Raw genomic sequence first — 20,548 nt, 5'->3', positions numbered from 1 at the left:
GTGCGCATCATGGGATTTACATTTGTATATGAGCGCAAACAAACTGCCCCTGAGGAACCGCAAATCCTCGCCACTTCCTCAATTAACAGAAAAGAAAAAAAAAAAAAACGAAGTCAGGATTATTGCAAGAGGCACATTATTGATGATTATGGATATGTGAAATGAAATGATGATTTAAAGAAAAAAAATATCTGTCCTTTTAAAAGTAATTTGAACCAGCAGGCGGGCCGGAGTGCAGGAAACAACATAAAGTACACAATGAAAAGCAGATGTCAGCAAAACACAAATGGAATGGACATGACGTCACACCGGGGTTTTCACACATATTGAAGGAGGTTTAAACGGATGCCATTGTTCTCATTGTAAGTATGAAGAATATACACCAAATATTTTGACATGTTCGGGAAGATCACGCTATAGATCAGTTCTGTCCAGCTTTTGTCCTCAAGGGCCGCTGTCCTGCCTGTTTTCTTCCATCTCATCGAATTCAAACGACCAGCGAGCATTGCACAAGCCTGACGATCCTGATCATTTTAATAACTCCACAATTCCTCGATTTAAGTCCTACAAAAGAAAAAAAAAGAACAATTATCACGCCTAGATTTATAACGTTTTTATTTTTCTCCTTTTCTTAATGGCGGAGTTTTACCAAGGCTCGATGTATATGTTCCAGATTAAAAAAGGAACACTGCCCCCTACTGTGAATGCTGAGAAGTGCTGTTGACAAGAGGGCCAGATGGTTGTTGGCAGGTTCAAAAGTGAAAAAATGATGGTAACATCTGAGGGGAAGCACAATGTAAAATGTGGTTATTATGAAATTCTGTATACCTATAAAGTAATATTATGTGAACATACCTTATATTGTTTGTTATATATTGTTATAAAAAAAACTTTATATGACAGTACTCAATTGAGGATTCATGAACTCATCTGCCCTAGGCTCGGATTACTGGAGAAGTGCTGATTTCTGTTTTTTGGCACAATGAACAAAATATTACACAATGTACTTCGATAGAAATTTGTTGAATATTACGTGTAAAGAGTTTCGTTAAAGATGTTGCAATCAGTCAGCAAATAACATAAACTTTAACGCAGAATTTCCAAGCGTGTTGATTGACTTGGAGTGACAGTTGCAAAACAACACTTTGAAACTGACTCACTTTGCTGTTGAATTAAGGCAATTAAATGTGACCTTTCTAAATGTCAGACACAAAAGACAAATAAAGACCCACACATGTTAATACGAAATAACCTGAGGGCACCGAAAATGCGAGCAAACAAACAAAGCAGCCCATCACACCTGTGCCCCAACTCAAAGTTACATTCGAAATTTCCTCACGCTTTATTTCTTTTTGTTATTGTAGTTCATGTGCTTTTTGTCATATTGGATCAAGTTTACATTGATGGCCGAATGAAAAACGGAACCAGAAAGTTGCTCTCCATGTCTTCATATGGCCTCCATTGTTTGCTCAATTGAGAAGTTCGCATATCCATCCATCCATCCATTTTCAGATCCTCACAATGGTCGCGGGGGGCGTGCTGGAGCCGATCCCAACTGTCTTCGAGCAGCATGCGGGGTATCCCCTGAACTGGTTGCCAGCCAGTCGAAGGGCACACATCGACAAACAACCACACTCACACCTGAGGACAACTTAGAGTGTTCCATTAACCTGCCATGCATGTTTTTGGAATGTGGAAGGAAACCTGGAGTACCCGGAGAAAACCCACCCAAGGACAGGATCGTATTTGTACCATGACCTCTGCACTGAAACTATATATATATTAGTGATTAATATTCCCCATAACACTGCACTTCTACACCACTGCAAACATATTGTTCATACCTCTCTCTGACAGATTGTGATTGTCTAAGGATAGCTGCCATATCAATGCTGCCTCGACATTTAACAATCTTTAAACGTAACAGAGCATGTGATTTATGATTGTATGATTGGACAGGAGAGTGCGCACTTGCAATATTTCCTTTTGTTCCCCAACTTTTCACCACGATCTCCCTTCGTTTCGGGAGAAAAGCCTGGAATCATTTTGCTCCCCTCTGTGATGTGGGAAAGCAGGCCCATAGACGCAAACACACACACACACACCCACACACACTCACACAGAATGGTCTCTTTGGATCCCCAGGTACTCTGCGGAAGGCCTAAAGGCAACACACATGCGCACGCCTGCACGCACCCCCCCCCCCACACACACACACACACACATACTAAAGTTGCGGTGAAATGCACACACATGCATTTGCACCTGGCCATGTGCATGTGGATCTCCATGTTAGAAGCGACATGTTTACTCCAAATGTTACTGCCTTGGTAGTTAGTGAGGGGAGAGCATGGAGGAAGTCTGGGATGGCGCCAGTGTTTGAGGAAGAGGAATGTATCAGAGAGAGCAAGTAAACATAGCATGAACATTCTCCCTCTTTGACACACAGGCAAAAGTCTTCAGTGCCCCTGCAGGATGCCGAACGCTTCATTTGGGAAATTCATCAACATTGCTCCTGAACCCAAAGGTAAATTTACGGTCTTCTTCCCATGTCCATCTGTGCTCTATACAGAACGTGCACATTGAAACTGTGCCAATCTAAGCGGCGTCTGCTTACATTTGCCAGAGCGTCATGAAGTGGAATGACTCAACAACATTTTCCTCTTTGCTCGACTTTTGGCTTGCGCTGTGCTTTTACATTGTGGGAGTGTCACTTGCACAACTTGACACTCCACACGTGCTTATGCAGACAAACCTCCCGATGATGCAAACCTCTCTAACGTTTTGTTTTGAAAAGTTTACCTGAGAGAGGCTCTCCCTGCATTTCTGTGTAAATGCTGCATTAGAAACATGGGAGTACTGAAATAAAATAAACCCACGCACCTATATATATATATATATATATATATATAGAGAGAGAGAGAGAGAGAGAGAGAGAGAGAGAGAGAGAGAATTTTACATTGGCAAGAACATTTAATGGTTATTTCGAATACTCAAAAGCGCACTTAAGCACCTTTGAATACCCATTGAGATATCAATTCCTCCACCGTGTGCAAATAATTCAAAGCCAGAATTTGATTGGTTAGTTAGTTAGTGTTTCAATGGAGAACCCCCCCCCCATATGTATATTTAAAAAAAATCTACAAATTGTGGTGTTGAAAGTGGTGGTGTTGGGGAAAAAGGGAGAAACAATCAAAATTTGGTGGACTGTTATTTTTCACTGTTGCGCAATGGCACCTGAAACGGTGGCTCGACAGAATCAGCACATTAGTAATGTGCATTAGCACCATCTACAGGACCGGAGTGGAACAGTATCGTGCCAATGCAGGCCATGCTGAAATTGTTCCATGAGACCAGTCAGGCCGATGTTTTTGGGTAGTTTGATTTGGCCTTGGAGGTCTATCGAGTTTTTTTTTTCTTTTCTTTTTTCTTTTTTTTTTAAACTTTGTTTTGTATTCAGTGTATTCCGTGTGGCTGACAACGTCAATACCAATGCAAGTGGGACATTTGCATGAACCACCGCAAAATTGTTTGTGTCATGCTTTAAATAACGACAACTACGCAAAATGATCTGTAAGAGGCATGCAGCCATATGACAAACTCGGAATCGGAATTGCAATCCAACAAAGCAATGCTTTACTTCCCATGCAGGCTTACGCCGATGCCAGCAAGTCGGCATGGGTGCGCTGTACTGTTTGCCGGTGCTCTCATGTATTTTTGCGGTGGCTTCTTCAACCACTTTGGCTGACATGGACTATGGCGGCGTTCCCTTGTGGATCGACCGCTTGCTGGGCGAGCCCAGCGTGCTGAGCCTGCGGGGACGCTTAGACGCAGCTTGGTACCGAGCCACCAACCCTCAGGCCTGCCCGCAACGGTGTGACTGCCCCATTCAGTGGCCCACGGCGCTGTATTGTGACCAGAGAAGCCTGGAAGATCTCCCGGAGCTTCTCCCGGCCCGAACGCAGTACCTTTTCCTGCAGGTAGGAAAATCCTTGCAAAGATCATCTTCTATTTTATATTTCCGTCCATCATATTTCCATGACCTCCTCTACAGAGAAACAACATCTCCTCCCTCACCGCCTCGTTTCTGGCAAACATCACCGGACTACACTGGCTCATTCTGGACCACAACCTTTTGAAAAATGACCAGCTGGACCAGGGCATCCTAAGAAACCAGAGCCAACTGGTTTATCTTTTCGCCAACCACAACCAGCTGAGCTCAGTGCCCCGTAATCTGCCAGATGGTCTCAAGCAGCTCCGACTGGCCCATAACCAAATCAGCAGCATCGGGCCCGAGGCTCTCAAGAACCTGAAGCACTTGACCCTGCTGCTTCTGCAGGGAAACATATTGAAAACCATCAAAGAAGGGGAGCTCCGAGGTAGAAGCGTCTTCCTCATCCTTGTCGATTGATGTTTCTCGTATTTTGGTTCGCTTCAGACAACGGCAGGTTCAAAATATCAGAAACACCCCTTAGAATATGTTAGTGTGGTTCTGTTTGTGACCAACAGGTAGAGCCCTACAGTGCCACCTGTTGGTCACAAACAGAACCACCCTAACAGAATAAGGCAGTGCAATAATACACGGCTGAGCGTGTAAAAATGTCTTTCAGGTCTGGTTAATCTGAAGTTGTTGGACCTCAGCGAGAACGCCTTCTCATCGGTCCCCAGACATTTACCAACCTCTTTGCAGCAGCTCTATTTGTCCAACAACTCCCTGTCGGGGCTCGATGAGGACATTTTCCAGAGACTCGTCCACCTCAAGCACCTTCGCTTGAGCCACTCTTTCCTGAAAAGTGGCAACGTTCACCCACAGGCCTTCAACCTCTCGACCCTGGTGGAACTGGACTTGTCCTACAACAAATTGACGAGCATCCCCACGGTGCCCACCACCCTGCAGCACCTCTACCTGGAAGCCAATGAGATACAAGGTGAGGTGTAGGCATCTTGAAATACTGCCGGCAAGAACACTTGCACGCACAAAGTACAGCTTCGTTGATGTACTTTGCTCCTGTATTTGCTGTATTGTTGGCTTGCAGAGATATTTCTTCTGATGAAGACGAGGAGAGTTAGGGGAGGGAATGTTGTATGATGAAGGAAAAAGTAGCTTTGCAAAAGAAAAGGGAGTTTGGTATGAAAACATCTGTGATGGTTTTAGACTCGAGGAAATAGTGCCAGATGAGCGAGAAGCACATGCTGTTCTACTTTCTCTTCTCCTCATTCCTCTTTCTCAATCTGCTCTCCATCACTCCGAGCCGCTGCGGACTGGATTTCAAGTACAGTAACGAGTGATCACACAACGGAACCTTTTGTCACTGAGGTCATTTGGAGCACAAAGACTGCGGTGTGAAAAGTATCGGCTTGTGTCCTTAAGTGGGGCGGGCAAACCGACAAAAACACTTCCATGATGACACACACCTTGGTGGTTTGCTAACAACGCCGCCATTGGCGGCGCCGAAGCTGTCGATGTGGGCCGAGAGCCGCGCTCTGACTGAAAGCGCTGCGGTTTTCGCTGCCTCCGTTTTAACCACAGCACCTGTTGGTGTAGTAGAAAACCCAGACTGGGTGAGAGGAAACGTTGTCCGAGTTCTTCTAAAGAACACAGCATGGCATGAAACCAAAGGCTCTGTCACACTGTCACAATGCAGTTGATCATTTCCTAACAATGTGTTCACTTTAGAGTTCAACGTGACTAGTTTCTGCAGAGAAGTTGGACCTCTGACCTATTCGCGGCTGAAGACCCTGCGACTGGATGGCAACGAGGTGTCCTACCGGCATCTCCCCTCGGACTGGGTCTACTGTCTGAGAGTGATTCAAAGTATTTACATTTGAGCGTGAAGAACAGAAAAGGAAATAAACTCCTCCGTTCAGTCCTTAACCTGGCTCTGCAGCATGTTATTTTGGCCTCCTGTCCCGACACCAAGTGTGACATGCTGTCTTAAGTCTGTCTGAACGGAATCGAACACGTCGTGGTGTAATAGAGATCTCGATATTGGCACCGTGACATTTGAGGATGGCAAAACTCAGTAGCGCTCTCGGGGGAGACTGACTCATTCGGTTGGGCCAAAAGCCATGAGCGGCAGCGCAAAAGAGGTGAACGTCATCTGCAAATGCTGCCAACTGACTCGGGTATTCCTCACATCTCATCTCATAGGTGCGCAAAAACGGGAAGAACTCCACACAGGAAGGCCGGAGTTGGCATGGAACCTGGTACCTCTGCACCGTGAGGTCGACGTGCTAACCGCTCGCCGGCTAGGCCGCCTCCGTGCAACTCGATGAAATAAAATGGAATAAATTCAACAAAAAAAATAATTCAGTGTTCCGAATTGTACAACAAGGCGGCCCGGTGGTCCAGTGGTTAGCGCATCGACCTCACAGTGCAGAGGTACCGGGTTCAATTCCAGCTCCGGCCTCCCTGTGTGGAGTTTGCATGTCCTCCCGGGCCTGCGTGGGTTTTCTCCGGGTACTCCGGTTTCCTCCCACATTGTAAAAACATGCATGGCAGGCTGACTGAACCCTCCAAATTGTGCCTAGGTGTGGGTGTGAGCGCAGATGGCTGTTCGTCTCTGTGTGCCATGCGATTGGCTGGCAACCGGTTCAGGGTGTCCCCCGCCAACTGCCCGAAGACAGCTGGGATAGGCTCCAGCACCCCCCGCGACCCTTGTGAGGATAAGCGGATCGGAAAATGGATGAATGTATAATTGTACAACAAAATAAGCAACCTGTTCACAGGTTCTCTACTGCCTTGATTTGCTTTTTAGGTTTTCCCATTAGCACCTATTCCACACTCTTATTTCAAGACAGCCATTGTTGCAGCGTTTGTGATTACATCTACTACCGCAGTGATGGGGAAACACAGGCTTCTCATATAACTGCGTAAAGCTCTCTTAAAGTTTCCCAGAGTGTCATTACTTTTCAATGGTACCTGTATTGCATCACAAATGGTCCAGTAGTACATTCACCTGACGTCGGCACAGGCTGCGTGGGTTCACTTCCCACTCCGTGACAGTGTGAACAGGAAAAGATTTCAAGAAAAGGGATGGAAAACCGTGGTCTGTGTTGCAATCTGTGAGCCGAATCTCCAACATGAATCATCGAATGACTGAAGTGCTCGCCTCAGATGGAGGCAGAATATATATATTTTTTGACAATAGCTAACATGACACCAAGTGGAAGTTTACTCCTAGGTGACTAATTTGGATAAGGGTCATTCATGGCAGCAAAAAGAGAAAAAAAAAATCATATGTAATTAGTTATTCGCAATCAAGCCTGGCCAGTCCAGGGTGTTGTCTGCCTTTTCCTGGAAGTCTTCTGGGATAGGCTCCACCCGGATCAGGACCGGCGGAGCAGAAAATGGACGGACACATGGCATCAAGGCCTCTTTCAAAAAAAAAAAAATAAAAATTAAATATCGGATCTATGCCAATGCGACTGCAGTGTAGGTGGACCCATATGATACACTGATCAAAGTGTGCATCTTGAATGGTCTAATTATGTGCAGAGATGCACAGACTTTAAGGGAAAAATAGAGTTGCACCAAAGTTCAAATCAAACGCCATCAATATTTTCAATAGTACCGGTACATTTCTGATGATGTGATTACGTACCCTATAAACATAATGACCGGTTTCGTGTCTGCGTCTTACCGCAGCATGACTAAAAGTCACATCCGTATTTTCCAGGTGACACCATGTCCTCTAAAAAGCATTGCAAAGTGCTTGTGATGGTCTGAGCAGACTGTCGTGGTCTGGGGCCAAGTTCCGCATGAGGTACTCGTCTCATTCTGAACTGGATTTATCCTCTTGATTACATGACACCAAAGGATGTTGACGGAAACTCAACCACTGCAAAAAAAAAAAAAAGTTTATAGAAGAGTTACATGACTAGCGTTGCACTATGTGGCTGGCTATCGAGCCTTCCACATTAAAAGTACATCATGTCAGTTCCACTAAAACAAAGAAACAAATGTGAGCATTTCGATGTTAATAGGGCACTTCAGCTGGGAGGTGGTCCAACTTTTCACCCACAGGGTTATTTTTCTCTCCGTTTATGATGTTTTTATGCGTTATATCGGTAACCTGGAATGACCAGCTGACACCGTACAAATCCCCGGCTCCACCTTGAGTAAGCGATGGCTTCCGCTGTTAAATCCATCACACACTTCGCTCGGATAACAGAATGTAAGGGGGGGGAAAAAGTGAAAGGTGTGACTGATATTCTCTTCAGATAAGTACAAAAGGCCTACAAACAACAATAAAACCCGTTTCTTCCAAAGTCCCTCCCACAAAGACTCGTCATGGCAATGACCTATTCGGACTTTAAAAAACGTAATACCGCCGATACCTGCAGTCAAAACAATCCGCGAGCAGGGAAGCTCCTGTGGTGTCAGAACAGCAGCAAGAATCGATTGGTCGCTCAGGAGCCTCGTGTCTAACATACAAACACGTGTCAGTCAGCTTAGACTTGACCAGAAACTAAGACAAAGCTCTTTTGTTCACAAGCAGTTATATTAACACTGTTAATGTTTCCAGATGCTTCTTAGTCGCTCCTGGATATGGTTCTGGGAAACGGTGGCAAATTTTAGCGAGCTAAGCAACTTTCAATACTGTCGTGGTAATGTTACGTTTTATCGAGCGAAAGGAACACACAAAAAGTGACTGGCCACACCAAAAAAAAAAAAAAAAAATGCCTTAAAAATTTAGCAATTGAGTAGTAAGTTGAGTAGTTCAACCACCTAAAAGTTTCAAGTGTCCACTATATGCCCAACAAGAGAAAATCACATATGGCTGCAAAAAAAAAAAAAAAAAAAAACGTTTTCCATCAAAGCCAACTTTTCGGGTTTATTTGTCTACATTTAACTTGTGATCATGGATTCCAAATGTACTCTGTCAACATTTGTTCACAGTCTGCTATTCCTGTGGAACACCTTATTATTTTCACCTTACATAACTTTAAAAGTTAAAACAGATGGCAAGTTCGGAGACTAGTTGAACATTAGCAAGCAAGTGTTGACTTTTTATTTTTCCTCTGGAAGAAAGATTTTCTTGACTTTTAACATTCCTTCTCAAATCACCAACATTATTATTGGACTGTTTGCGTGTGTGTGTGTGTGTGTGTGTGTGTGTGTGTGTGTGTGTGTGTGTGTGTGTGTGTTAACTTCCGGTCATAAAATCAGGTAGCTTTTTTTCTCCCATGACTTGCACGGTTGTTGAAAATTTGAATCAACAGGGGATTTAAAGATTGAGCTTCTGATGGATTTTCCCTTCAGTAATGATTTCGACATAGAAACATGTTTAATAAGCCCGTCTACCGACTTACACCAGAAAAAAAAAGAAAATAAAGTTGGCTGATTGATCCACTCTTCACCCAGACGATTTTAGAGTTCAAGACGAGTTGAAATGTGTCCCTGGACTGTATGTATACAGGTAAGTATTCTCTCTTAGGGAATCATATTTGCGTTGTCCAATCTTTCCTTATAACCGAATTTCCTTATGTGGGAAACGACTATGATACATGTCCTTTACGAACATGCAAGTATGTTAACAAAGTACAAAATATATGGTCCCAAAACGGTTTTGGATCCAATGAGAGTAAATAGTGTTGCGGACACAGTTATTCCGTAATATCGAGCAGGACTTGCTTGAGTTTGCGCTACTGCGGGCTTCCGTATGGCTTCCGGGTTCCGCGTACTGGAACTTGCGTTGTTATGAATCGATCGTTAATGGAATGTCGTCGTTGAAATTTTAATCCATAGGTTTTTTTTTTTTCTGGATGAGGTGGGAATACTTTGTATTCCGTACATGTTAATTATTTATAAGAAAAAGAAACAATGGTAATGCTGACTCAGCAGTGCAATGAGCTTCACTGGTTCTGCTGGCCCATTATGATCATTCGGAGGTTTTAACGCGTTTTATGCACAATGTAGCATTCAATCACAGCTGGAACACATTCTAATTAGGATAAACAAGAAAAGTTTATGTCTCTACGGTGCTGATTATACAATTTCGGTGCCTAAAAGGCAACACACTTCTTTTTTTTTGAACTTCTGGTAGCCATTAAGTTTTGAACCGGCTTCAGAAACAGCATACTTGAAACAATGCGCCCAAGACACAAGTCACGGAATGCAAAAGCTTCACTCAATCATCTGCTGTGTTTTATGACAAGTCAACTGTCAGATTGTAGCGAGATTCAAAGTCTGTTTCGATGGAAGGTGACGAGTAGGAGAAGAAACCCGACAGACTGTTTTATCGGTGACTACTGAAAGATACTGAAGTGCGCCGTCAGATTCACCAACTGGATTACAAACACATGCAAACATTTTTTTTTGTCATCACTGTAGTCATTGGGTAGATTTAACATGCAAAACAGAAATCATCGTTAAAGGCAGATGAAGGCTTCTCTGTAATATAACAAAAGCCATCATCGACTAACTCAATAAATAAATAAATACCTGCTACTGGATTTAGCTCATTCGTGAGCTATAAAAATATCAGTACAATATCGCATGGGACAAATTCGCTGCTGCGGCAAGATAAATTGAGGAATTTATCATCATGTTCTTTGTTAATGCTGTCTTGCATTTGGGTCAGGTGGCCAAATCCGGAAAGTCGTGCTGTGGTGAAAAAAAAAATAATAAAATTGATGTGTATGTCAATTTGTCATTTCTGCTGCATACAGGCCTGGAGTAGAACAATGCCAAGATGCTATATTATGAAGATTTTTTTTTCGGCCTTGGTGGAATTCTATAGTATTCTATATCGCTTTTTAAAATTATTATTCTGTTGTATTTATTGTTGTCTTAACTACTGATAATGTTCAGGGTGACAGGGAAGCAGTAGCCTATCCCAGCTCACTTTGATGGAGCGACAAAGAGAAAATATTTCTCTTTGGCCTATTCCACCTGATACAGTTGAATAAAAAGCAACACATTGTATTGTATTTGATCAGAAATAAATTCTCCTCTCGTATTCCAAAAAGACATTTGTATTTGTGTCACCAATGATTGATAAAAAAATAAAAAAAATGTTAGAAATATTTTTTAGGATTTTATTTTATTTTTTGTAGGTAGACACAGTGACATGATCAAAAAGTTGAGAGTAAGCATTTTAACAGATAATAGAGTTGGCTCGCGGACTTGAGGGATGTGGATTTTGGCCTGATTTGCGCAGGGCCATTTGGGCGCGGCATGAAAAAGGCAAGAATGTTCACACACAGCTCACAGGATGTGATGTTGTCTCATCTCAATGTGTGCAACAACATTTCAGTACCAACAATGTCAATGATGGAGAGAATACAACTTCCTAACGTTTGATTTTTGTCGGGAGGCCAAATCCCGTTCATCTTCTTTCCATCATCAAGAAACACAACATAAAATGCTCTTTAAATGACAGAAGAGCCCGTTATTGGATGTCTCTTTCATTATTATACACATCATTCCATTTTGGACCTGAGCCTGAACCTGCCTCGCTCACCATCTGTTTGCAAAGCAGATGCTTCAGTCTGTAATAGCGAGCACAACGGCCGCAGCTTTTAATGTTTTCCTGCAGTAAAAGCAAGTGTGAGCCCTCAATAAATATGGCTCCTCCAGAATCAACAGGTAAGAAGCTCAGTGCAAACATTCCGCCCTTTGTTGTCCATCTGCGCGGATTTGAGCACCGCGAGCCAGACGACTTGCATTCCAGATGTCATGTGACACAGCGTGCACATGCAGAAACAAACCACACAAATCGCAAAGTATTATTTATCACCTCTAATGAAACAAACATCCCACCCAGGCCTGCAAGCATTTTGTCATAATACCTGCAAAAAAAAAAAAAAAAGACACCTTGCTTACGTTTAGACCTCCTTGCCGATTAATTTTCAACATTTATGACGGATTTAAACACTTGACAGAAGTTCAAAGGAAAAAACGCTTTTTTTTTCGTACAATAAAGATGCTTTTCGCTACGTTGCATCTTTAACAGCATTAAAAAAAAGAGATAATCACAACACGCGAATGAATAAAAATGTCTTATTTTCCATTTCTGGTTGAGGTCAGCGAAAAGCAGATGTTTGGCCCAGCTGTGCTGTCACATTCAGTCACCAGGATTGAATTCATCTGTTCTCTCTGGTCAAACCCTTGATGAACTGTTCAGGCAATTTTTAAGCAATCATTTTTAATCTGGCGGCATGGTGGGAATGAGTCTTCCAAAAACATTCATCTTAAGTCCATTGAAGAGTTTATATTGTCAAGAAGCGAATGTGTGAGGCCAGGGCTGGATTGGCCATCGGGACTACAGGGCAGAAGCCCGGTGGGACGGCACTTTTTGGGGCCGATCTGATTTCATTATTATATTCCTCCATTTTACCCCAAGAGAGCGGCCCACAATTTGGTGGGAGCAGCCCATGAATCTATTGAGAATGTAGACAGCAAACTGAACCAATCAACATCAATGGCAGAGCCATGCGGTGGCCAAGGGTGGCAAAAGCAACATGTAGACTTGTAAATAATGAAGAGATGTTTGAGTCAGTGTGATTTTTTTGATACGATTTGAATTGAATGGGCCATTTGTCGTGGTATGTCGGCTCTGATTGGCTGTTAGCAAGGAAATTCATGAGCAAGAAGTACACCGTAAGCAAGGCAACAGCAAATACAATGGGCATTGTCGAGTAAATTAAGCTCAGCAAATCGTTGCTTGTGACCCTTGGACTTGATCCTGCTTGTATTACAAATGAAGAGATCACGTTTCTGGAGATGTGTGCATTTCATTTCATGAAACAATGATTGTAGATGGTATGAAAAACAAGGACTTCTCAGTTACAGATGGGCTTGCGAGCGGGCATCGATGCCTAAGTGAAAATCCCAGTACCGATTTTTTTTTTTTTTGGTGCCAATCCAATCCATTCCTCTATGAGTGTGACTGGTTGTTTGGCTACATGTGGCTGGTGACCAGTCTAAGGCGGAGCCCGTCATTTGTCCCATGAGTATGAGTCCGGCACATTTAACTTGTATAGAAAAGAAAGAAGCCATGCATGCAGTTTGCCTTTGGATGCTGCTAATAAAAACCACATGATGAGATGTGAGTGCCTTCATCTAAACAATTGTCTTTTCAGGAACGAGAACAATGCCCCACTTGTATCTACAAGACACTCCAATCTTCCACCATTTCTCGAGCGGAGAAAAAAAAGCGAGAGAGAGAGAGAGAGAGAGAGAGAGAGAGAGAGAGAGAGAGGCCAATGCAATCATAGCTGGGCGGCTCTGAAAAACTAAAGTATCTCATATTCCATTTTTCCCACGTTTTTTGCATCCATGCGAATATCCCACAGTGGTGTATGCTACTCTGTTGTTTTGTCCCTGAAGGAAAGTAAGATGGACTCTCTACAGAGTAAAAGTCATGGGTCATGAAGAACGAGGCACTGTGACCTTGAGAGGGAAAAGAGCCAAACAACTCAACGAGAGAGAGGGAAGGAGGGGAGCTGGGGAGGGCAAGGGACAGGGAGGAAGAGAGGGAGTGGACGGCTGAAGAAGGAAGGAGGGCGAAAGGCAGAGAGAAGAAAAGACACAACTTGTGACTTGACAAAAGAGGGCAGGTACCAAAGGCAGGTAAGGAACTTTATTTGTTTTGGGTTGTTTTTTTTTTTTACAGCAATGTTTGGGTGTCAAAACAGAGGGTGTGTTGTGTAATGAGATTGTTGGCACATGAACAGCAAATGCCGGCGTGTTTCCACGGCGACACTGTGCTCTGCCATACCTGCCACACTCTGGTACCCCAGGAGATCCAAGTTTTCTTGATATGTTAGTACCCCCCCTCAAAAAAGTCATTTTTTCCTGATGCTGATTAATCCACACTCGCAGATCATCACAAAAATACCAAAAGGTTTTAAAGGCAGGAAATAAATATTTTGGAAGAAGAAAAAGCTTTCAGGCATGCTCTTTAACGCTTTCAGGGGACAGCGGTTACTACAGTGGACAACTTATGTTATCAGGCTACAGGGTGCATGAAAGGGTTAAAATCACAAGTGCGCAATAAACTATCGGGAGGAAAACTGTTGATCCTCTTTCGTCGCTAATCCCGACCCAATATCTGCATCATTTTGAGTAGCATTCAGTACTGCGTGATAGACTGATTCTGAGTGTTCAATTCCCTTCAATGGACAACAACGTATACATAATCTAACCCAAAATCATGCCTCTCAATTTAGCTGATTTGGAATATTTTACCGACTGTATTGATTCTACCATGCAAGGTTGTCTCTCCGTACACACAGATGCAATTTTTTTTTTTTTTTTTTTGGCACTACCACCGCAGGCCAGCCACACCCACATGAGAACATGTTTGGCAATCACATCGTAAGACTTATGCGGAGAGTGCGTTGGTGAGGAGGGCTTCAAAAGGGGGTGGGGGGGGGGCACACCATTCCTTTCCTATGTGAGCCAGGTTGGTGATGAGATACATGAAAGCTGTCCAACTATGCCTTTTGGATGACATCACACAGAGCTACATGTAATTATACATGTACTTGTGTTTGCTTAGTCACAAATGACTCAAGTATTTAGCGGTGGTTATGTCTGTTTTGTTTTTTTAAACACAGCAACTTAGCTTTCATGTGGTTTTGATTATCGTTTGATCTTCTGTTTCAGCATGCTGGACAATCTACTCTTATAGTGAGGCATTGTAACCGGTCTGGGTGCTTTATTGTTTGAAACCGCTTGTTTTGAGGTTGTAAACATGCGACTTGTTTGACACGATATTTTTTCTCTCACCCGCTGGCGATTTACAGCCACGGACGCACAATTAGGTACACCTGCCCGTTGTGACACGATCCAATCGAAGAGCACGTCAAACATTTGCCTTTGCGCATGACAAGCTAGACACATCTAAAATGCTACCACTAACGGTAGCATGTAGCGGTGTCGGTTAGCATGTCTGCCTCACACTCCTAAAACCGTTTACGTTCAGTAAATTGAAGACTAAAAATGTGGAGCCTCCAACTCGTGGCTGTACAACTAAATGCACACAGAACGAATCCAAAGTTCGGACTGGTGTCACTCAAAAATGATCGTTATGATATGAAAACAAAAACAAAACTGCTTTCACATTTTGTGCGGGTGAAGTTAATGTGGTGGTTTGTGTGTGTGTGTTTTCTTTTTCAGGTTTAATTTTAGTATTAAAAAAAAAATCATGCCACTTTACAAATGATTTGGGGATAGAATCATGGGTACAAAGGGAACACTACTACATCTTAGACATGACAGCAGTTTTACAGACGGGAGGAAGCAGGGCGAGTTCCTTTGGTGTCCGGTGTGGAACGAGGGTCTGGAAGGCTCTGGATGACTGAGAGGGAAAAGGAAGGGCAGTGCCAGGGATCGGCGTCAGAGAGAAGCTCTGATTTGTTTTTCCAGGCAGAACAAGCGCTGCCTGGAAGGTTCCTGCACCGTGAATCATGGGAGATGTTTACCTTTTGGTCTAAACTGGCTTTTCCGATCCCAACTAACAAAGTGATTAGAATATAACTGCTGTTTGGGCGGACAGGTGCCCAGCTGTATTTTCTTCCACTTTGTAAGGTGAAATTGTTCGATGAGGCTCCATTTGTGGTTATGTAAGCATGCGCACAGCCATATGCAGCTGTATGCAAGCTTATGAGTGAAAGTGCATGCGCAAAGACTGTTTTAGACCTGCAGTCTTCCCCTCTTAAAGTCTCTCTCAGGAGATGCCTTGACAAAAGAGTCTTTATTCCTACTCTGGTTCTTTCAACACAGCATTCTTTTTTTTTTTCTTCATAACTATTAATTTCCTGTCTTACAAACAGAGTTGTTATCACTCACCAGCACCAAATAAGAAGCAATATTCTGAACGTTTATGGATCAATAGTCTATGTAGTTAGTCTCCATTGATGGGCCTCAACATTAGGTACACTTGCACAATCTTCACCAACTCAAGATCCCAAAACTCTTCCGCTCCCAAGGCTTTAGAATACAACCCGATCATACCGTAAGTAATACAAACACACTGTGATTAAATCAAACAAAACAATTGTCAGAATATAATTCTGCTGTCAAAAGCGGCACTGTCGTTTATTTATTACCATACACAGTGTAATGATGTAATGATTCATTTCATCACTTTGTATGTGGATCCCCATCAAAATTGGAAGAACATCAACCCGTAATTAAAAAAAAAAAAAAAAAAAAAACCAGCCACAAACCAAAACCCCATGTAAATAAGCTAACCTCCTTGAGGTATGTGAAACAAAACAAATAAGCAACCTCTGATGTTTGTTTAGGAGCATGAAGGCACCCGCAGGATTCTTCTCTGCCTTGGTGCTGCTCCTTTTGATAGGAGCGGTGCTCGGCCAGAGGCCTCGGCCAAGGAAGCCCACCAGGCGCCCGACCACCCCCAGGCAGCCCTCCGTTCCCGAGCCGCAGGAGCCGACGGACATCCCCCCGCTCATCCTCGGCCCGCCTTCCCCCTACCCCGACTGCCCCAGGGAGTGTCTCTGTTCTCCAAGCTACCCCAACTCCCTCAACTGCGAGAACCGGAACATCCGCGTGATCCCCGTCATCCCGCTCAGAACCCACTATCTGTACCTTCAAAACAACTACATCTCAGAGGTGACGGCGGAACCTTTTGTCAATGCCACGGACATCCGTTGGATCAACTTGGCAAACAATCGCATACATCGCATAGACAGACAGGTAGAACACGGCTTCCTGCCTTGGTGCAGTTGGAAGCGCGTTGCGAAATATCTGGAACATCCACACTGTTCTATTTTTATCTTTGCGTAGGTGTTCCAGAAGATACCTGCATTGTTGTACCTCTATGTTCAACGCAACCAGCTGAAAGAGGTGCCCTCGGGCCTCCCGGCAAGTCTGGAACAGCTCCGTCTTAGTAAGAATCGTATTTCGAAAATACCCGCAGGCGCTCTGAGTAAAATGGGGAACCTGACCCTGCTCGACCTCTACCACAACCAGGTGAAATTCCCTATTTCGATGCGCTCACGTGTGTGTTCCCTGTGCACCTTGCGTCAATACGTTTTCCTTTCCCAGCTGAGCGACAGTGACCTGAGCAGGAACACCTTCAAGGATTTGTCCAGCCTGATGCAGCTCAATCTGGCTCACAATGTGCTCAGAAAGATGCCCGCTGGCGTACCCAACAACCTCATACAACTTTTCCTCGACAAAAACCGCATCGAGGACATCCCAAAGCAAGTATTCCGAGTTACAGTGAATGAAATCGGAGATAAACTCACTGAAATAAGCATTATTTAAAAATCTGGGGTTTTTTTTGGAGGGGGGGGGCAAAAAAACAAGTGAGGTAATTGTTCATATGTTTTCATGTTTTTATTCACTCCACTTCAGGACTGAAAGATAATTTTAGTTTTGGAGTGTAAACTGAAACATAGATTTAAAAACAATAATAATAATAATAATAAAAATAATGTCTGATTCCATTCCCTGGTCATGTTGCATGGTCACTTGTTGTCACAGGGCTCAGAACTTGAGTCAAACCACAGCAGGATGTTTCAGTGATCAATCGCTCAGACTCATATTGTGAAAATTTATTTTTTTTACATATTACGCATACAATTCTGGAAGCCCAAATCAGAATCGATATCAGAATCAGGAATGTCTTCATCGGCCAAGTTTCTTTAAAGCGCACACTGAATTTGTCTTCAGTTTGAGCTTCCCTAAAGCAAAAAAAAAAAAAAAAAAAAAACGATGCCATGATGGAGTTACAACAATGAATTTAGCAATCATGAATTTTTGTAACGTGTGCTGGTTTTGGGATGCATTGTTCGAAACTCTGTAATAAATTTCAAATCAAATTTGGATGGAAGGAAAAACAAATGTGGTTAGACAAGAAGAAAAAAAAAGCTTTGCAAAGCCAATGATGCTTTTGTTTTTCAGAGAATGTCATATTCATTCCAACAATGTGAATGATTTTGAACAGCAGTGATTTTGAATTGTATTTTACAGAGATCTGTTTCTAATATTCTAGTCTTTAACGGCATGACTACGTGGATTTTTTATTTTTTTTTGGGTGGGGCAGGGGAGTCTTTGTTATCCTGAGGTGCAGATGCACCTATTACTGAGGCCACCAAATGTTTTGGACTACAAAATTTTGAGAAAAGGGTTGTTTCTCCTCTTCAGAGATTACTTCCAAGGCTTCTCTCACCTGGCCTTCGTGAGGCTCAACTACAACCAACTGAGTGACAAAGGCGTCCCCAGGGCCGTGTTCAACATCTCCACCTTGCTGGACCTGCAGCTCGCTCACAACCAGCTGACCACCATTCCTCTCTTCAGCACTCACCTGGAGCATCTGCACCTCAATCACAACACCATCCAGAGTAAGTTGAAGGCGCTTCGCTGGAATTGTGTAAGCTTTTGTGATTTTAGTTTCATAGTTCTACGACAACCGCGACTGGCTGGAAACCCAATTCGCTTGCCCAAAGGCAGTTGGGATAGGCTCCAGCATACCCGTGAGGATAAGCACGACAGAAAAGGGATGGATTGATGGCTGGAATTCCGACTACAATGCTCTCTCCACCGCATCAGACAAGACAAGACTTGAGTAATTAGCAAAGTGCGAGAGGAAACACTTGCTTTGGATTAATGACAGACTTCTTGAATTCAGTATCAGCTTAGAACAGGGCTGTCCAAAGTCGGTCCTCAAGGGCCGCTGTCCTGCCTGTTGTCCCTCTGTCCCTGCTGCAACACAGCTGATTCAAAGGAAGAGGATCGTTCTCATGCTTCTTAAGAGTTCGCCGATGACCTGATCCTTGGAATCAGGAATCAGGTGTGTTGCAACAGGAAGTGATGGAAAACAGGCAGGACAGTGGCCCGCGAGGACCGGAGCTGGACACGCCGGGCTGAGAACACAAGCGACATCCAATATATTTAGACTATAGACAGTTAAACCCTCAACATAACCTCTGATTATTATAATGTGTTAGTCTTGGTTTGAGGCGGCCCGGTGGTCGATTAGTTAGCACGTCCGCCTCACAGTGCAGAGGTACAGAGTTCGATTCCGGCTCCGGACTTCCTTTGTGGAGTTTGCATGTTCTCCCCCGTGCCTGTGTGGGTTTTCTCCGGGTACTCCGGTTTCCTCCCACATTCCAAAAACATGCATGGCAGGTTGATTGGACACTCAAATTTGTCCCTAGGTGTGAGTGTGAGCACGGATGGTTGTTCATCTGTGTGTGCCCTGCAACCGGTTCAGGGTGTCCACCGCCAACTGACCGAAGATAGCTGGGATAGGCTCCAGCACCCCCAGGGCCTTCGTGGGGAAAAGCGAATCATAAAATGGATGGCTGGATATTTACAGTAATTAGAGAGTGTGATAGTGTCACGTTAAATATGTCATGATGTTTCCCCCTTTCATTTGAACCTTCACACACCACAATGTCTAGACTTCACCTGCGCAAGCTAAAATTGAGGTCAGCTACATGAAACAGCCCGCCACAGTTACCAAGAACTTTGTTTTTATGAACATTTAGTAATGTCAACAAATTACCCGCGCCACACCTTATTTCCCTATTATAGGTTTATATCCACCACGTAACTGCACTTTGAAATTACTTCAGATTTGAATTCTACAATGATGTAACCGTTGTTCATGAGTCAATGGTGCGCCTCCTACAGATATCAACGGCACTCTGATCTGCCCACGTAGCCTGCAGGGCGACATGAGTGACCCCAGCCATATTCCCAGACTAAGGTGAGTGGAGTGACGTAGAGCAGCTAAAACAGGAAGTGAAAATGAAGACTTCCAATCTCGTGTCATGGAGCAAAAACGTCGCTGATCGACATGTTAAGTCACGTCGGTGTTGCTTCAGGTACCTGCGCTTGGATGGAAATCAACTCAGCCCGCCCATACCGCTGGATGTCATCATGTGCTTCAGACACCTTCACTCCATTGTTATTTAGGCAAAGTCTGCCTTGAAGCAAGGAGGCGTGCGCTCACACCCTTACGCCGAACCCGGGCCACACGTGCACTTTGTGAAACTGTCTCTGGGTGATACCGCAGCGACTTGGAAGGTTCCAAAGTTTCACTGATTTTTACAGGTAGCACAGAGATGTCTTCATGAGGAGTTGCTAAATGAGATTATGATACACATTAGTGTTTATAGAAATATATCAGTTCATAGTGCGTGTTGTGCTGTTGTTGTTATATTAAAAAAAATAAAATAAAAAATAAAAAAAATCTGAAGACTAAATGATTGAAAAAGTCTGAAAACACAGATGCATTGACGGACGCGCTTCACGTATGTAGTTAGTATGTTCATGAGTAGACTAGAAAAGACAACATTACATTTCCAACTACTGTGTAGTTGGAAGTGTCCAAAATGTGCATGCAATGTTCAGGTCGTTCCAAGTAGAATGTCATCATATTCCTTTTCCTTGGATAAAGCGCTGTACAAATAATAATTAAGTGAATAAACAGTGTCTTGAACCTTCTTTTCTATTGTTTTGTTTGTTTGTTTTAGACGTATTGATGCATGCATTGGAATCTTAGTTTTCACAAGTGTGTGAATAAAATGTACTTGCAATTCAGCATTTTTTTTTTTTTTT

General features: G+C 43.4%; 3 protein-coding genes across 6 annotated transcripts in view; 2 read left to right on the top strand and 1 right to left on the bottom strand.

The window, feature by feature from the left end:
- The window catches only part of fmoda (fibromodulin a), a 51,746-nt gene that overhangs the window by 5,501 nt on the left and 25,697 nt on the right, over positions 1-20,548 (bottom strand). The window lies entirely within an intron of this gene.
- LOC109522538 (lumican) lies at positions 2,237-5,875 on the top strand. Its single transcript, XM_019881199.1, has 5 exons — positions 2,237-2,527; positions 3,652-3,980; positions 4,055-4,379; positions 4,611-4,928; positions 5,678-5,875. Exons 1-5 carry the CDS (start codon positions 2,476-2,478, stop codon positions 5,827-5,829), a joined length of 1,176 nt encoding a protein of 391 aa, XP_019736758.1. The 5' UTR covers positions 2,237-2,475; the 3' UTR covers positions 5,830-5,875.
- On the top strand, positions 13,280-20,434 carry prelp (proline/arginine-rich end leucine-rich repeat protein). 2 transcript variants are annotated; one of them, XM_019881201.1, is made up of 7 exons: positions 13,280-13,575; positions 16,261-16,672; positions 16,763-16,948; positions 17,024-17,181; positions 18,128-18,324; positions 19,619-19,694; positions 19,813-20,434. In XM_019881201.1, the coding sequence occupies exons 2-7, from the start codon at positions 16,265-16,267 to the stop codon at positions 19,901-19,903; spliced, it is 1,116 nt and encodes a 371-aa protein (XP_019736760.1). In that variant the 5' UTR covers positions 13,280-13,575; positions 16,261-16,264; the 3' UTR covers positions 19,904-20,434. The 2 variants fall into 2 exon arrangements, with proteins under 2 accessions (XP_019736760.1, XP_019736759.1); XM_019881200.1 differs by having other exon boundaries at positions 13,281-13,579.

This window comes from Hippocampus comes, unplaced genomic scaffold (genome assembly GCF_001891065.2).
Source record: "Hippocampus comes isolate QL1 unplaced genomic scaffold, H_comes_QL1_v1.1 scaffold68, whole genome shotgun sequence".
Lineage (NCBI taxonomy): Eukaryota > Metazoa > Chordata > Actinopteri > Syngnathiformes > Syngnathidae > Hippocampus > Hippocampus comes.
The sequence above is the reverse complement of the archived record's forward strand: the minus strand, read 5'-3'. Positions and strand labels throughout refer to the sequence as shown.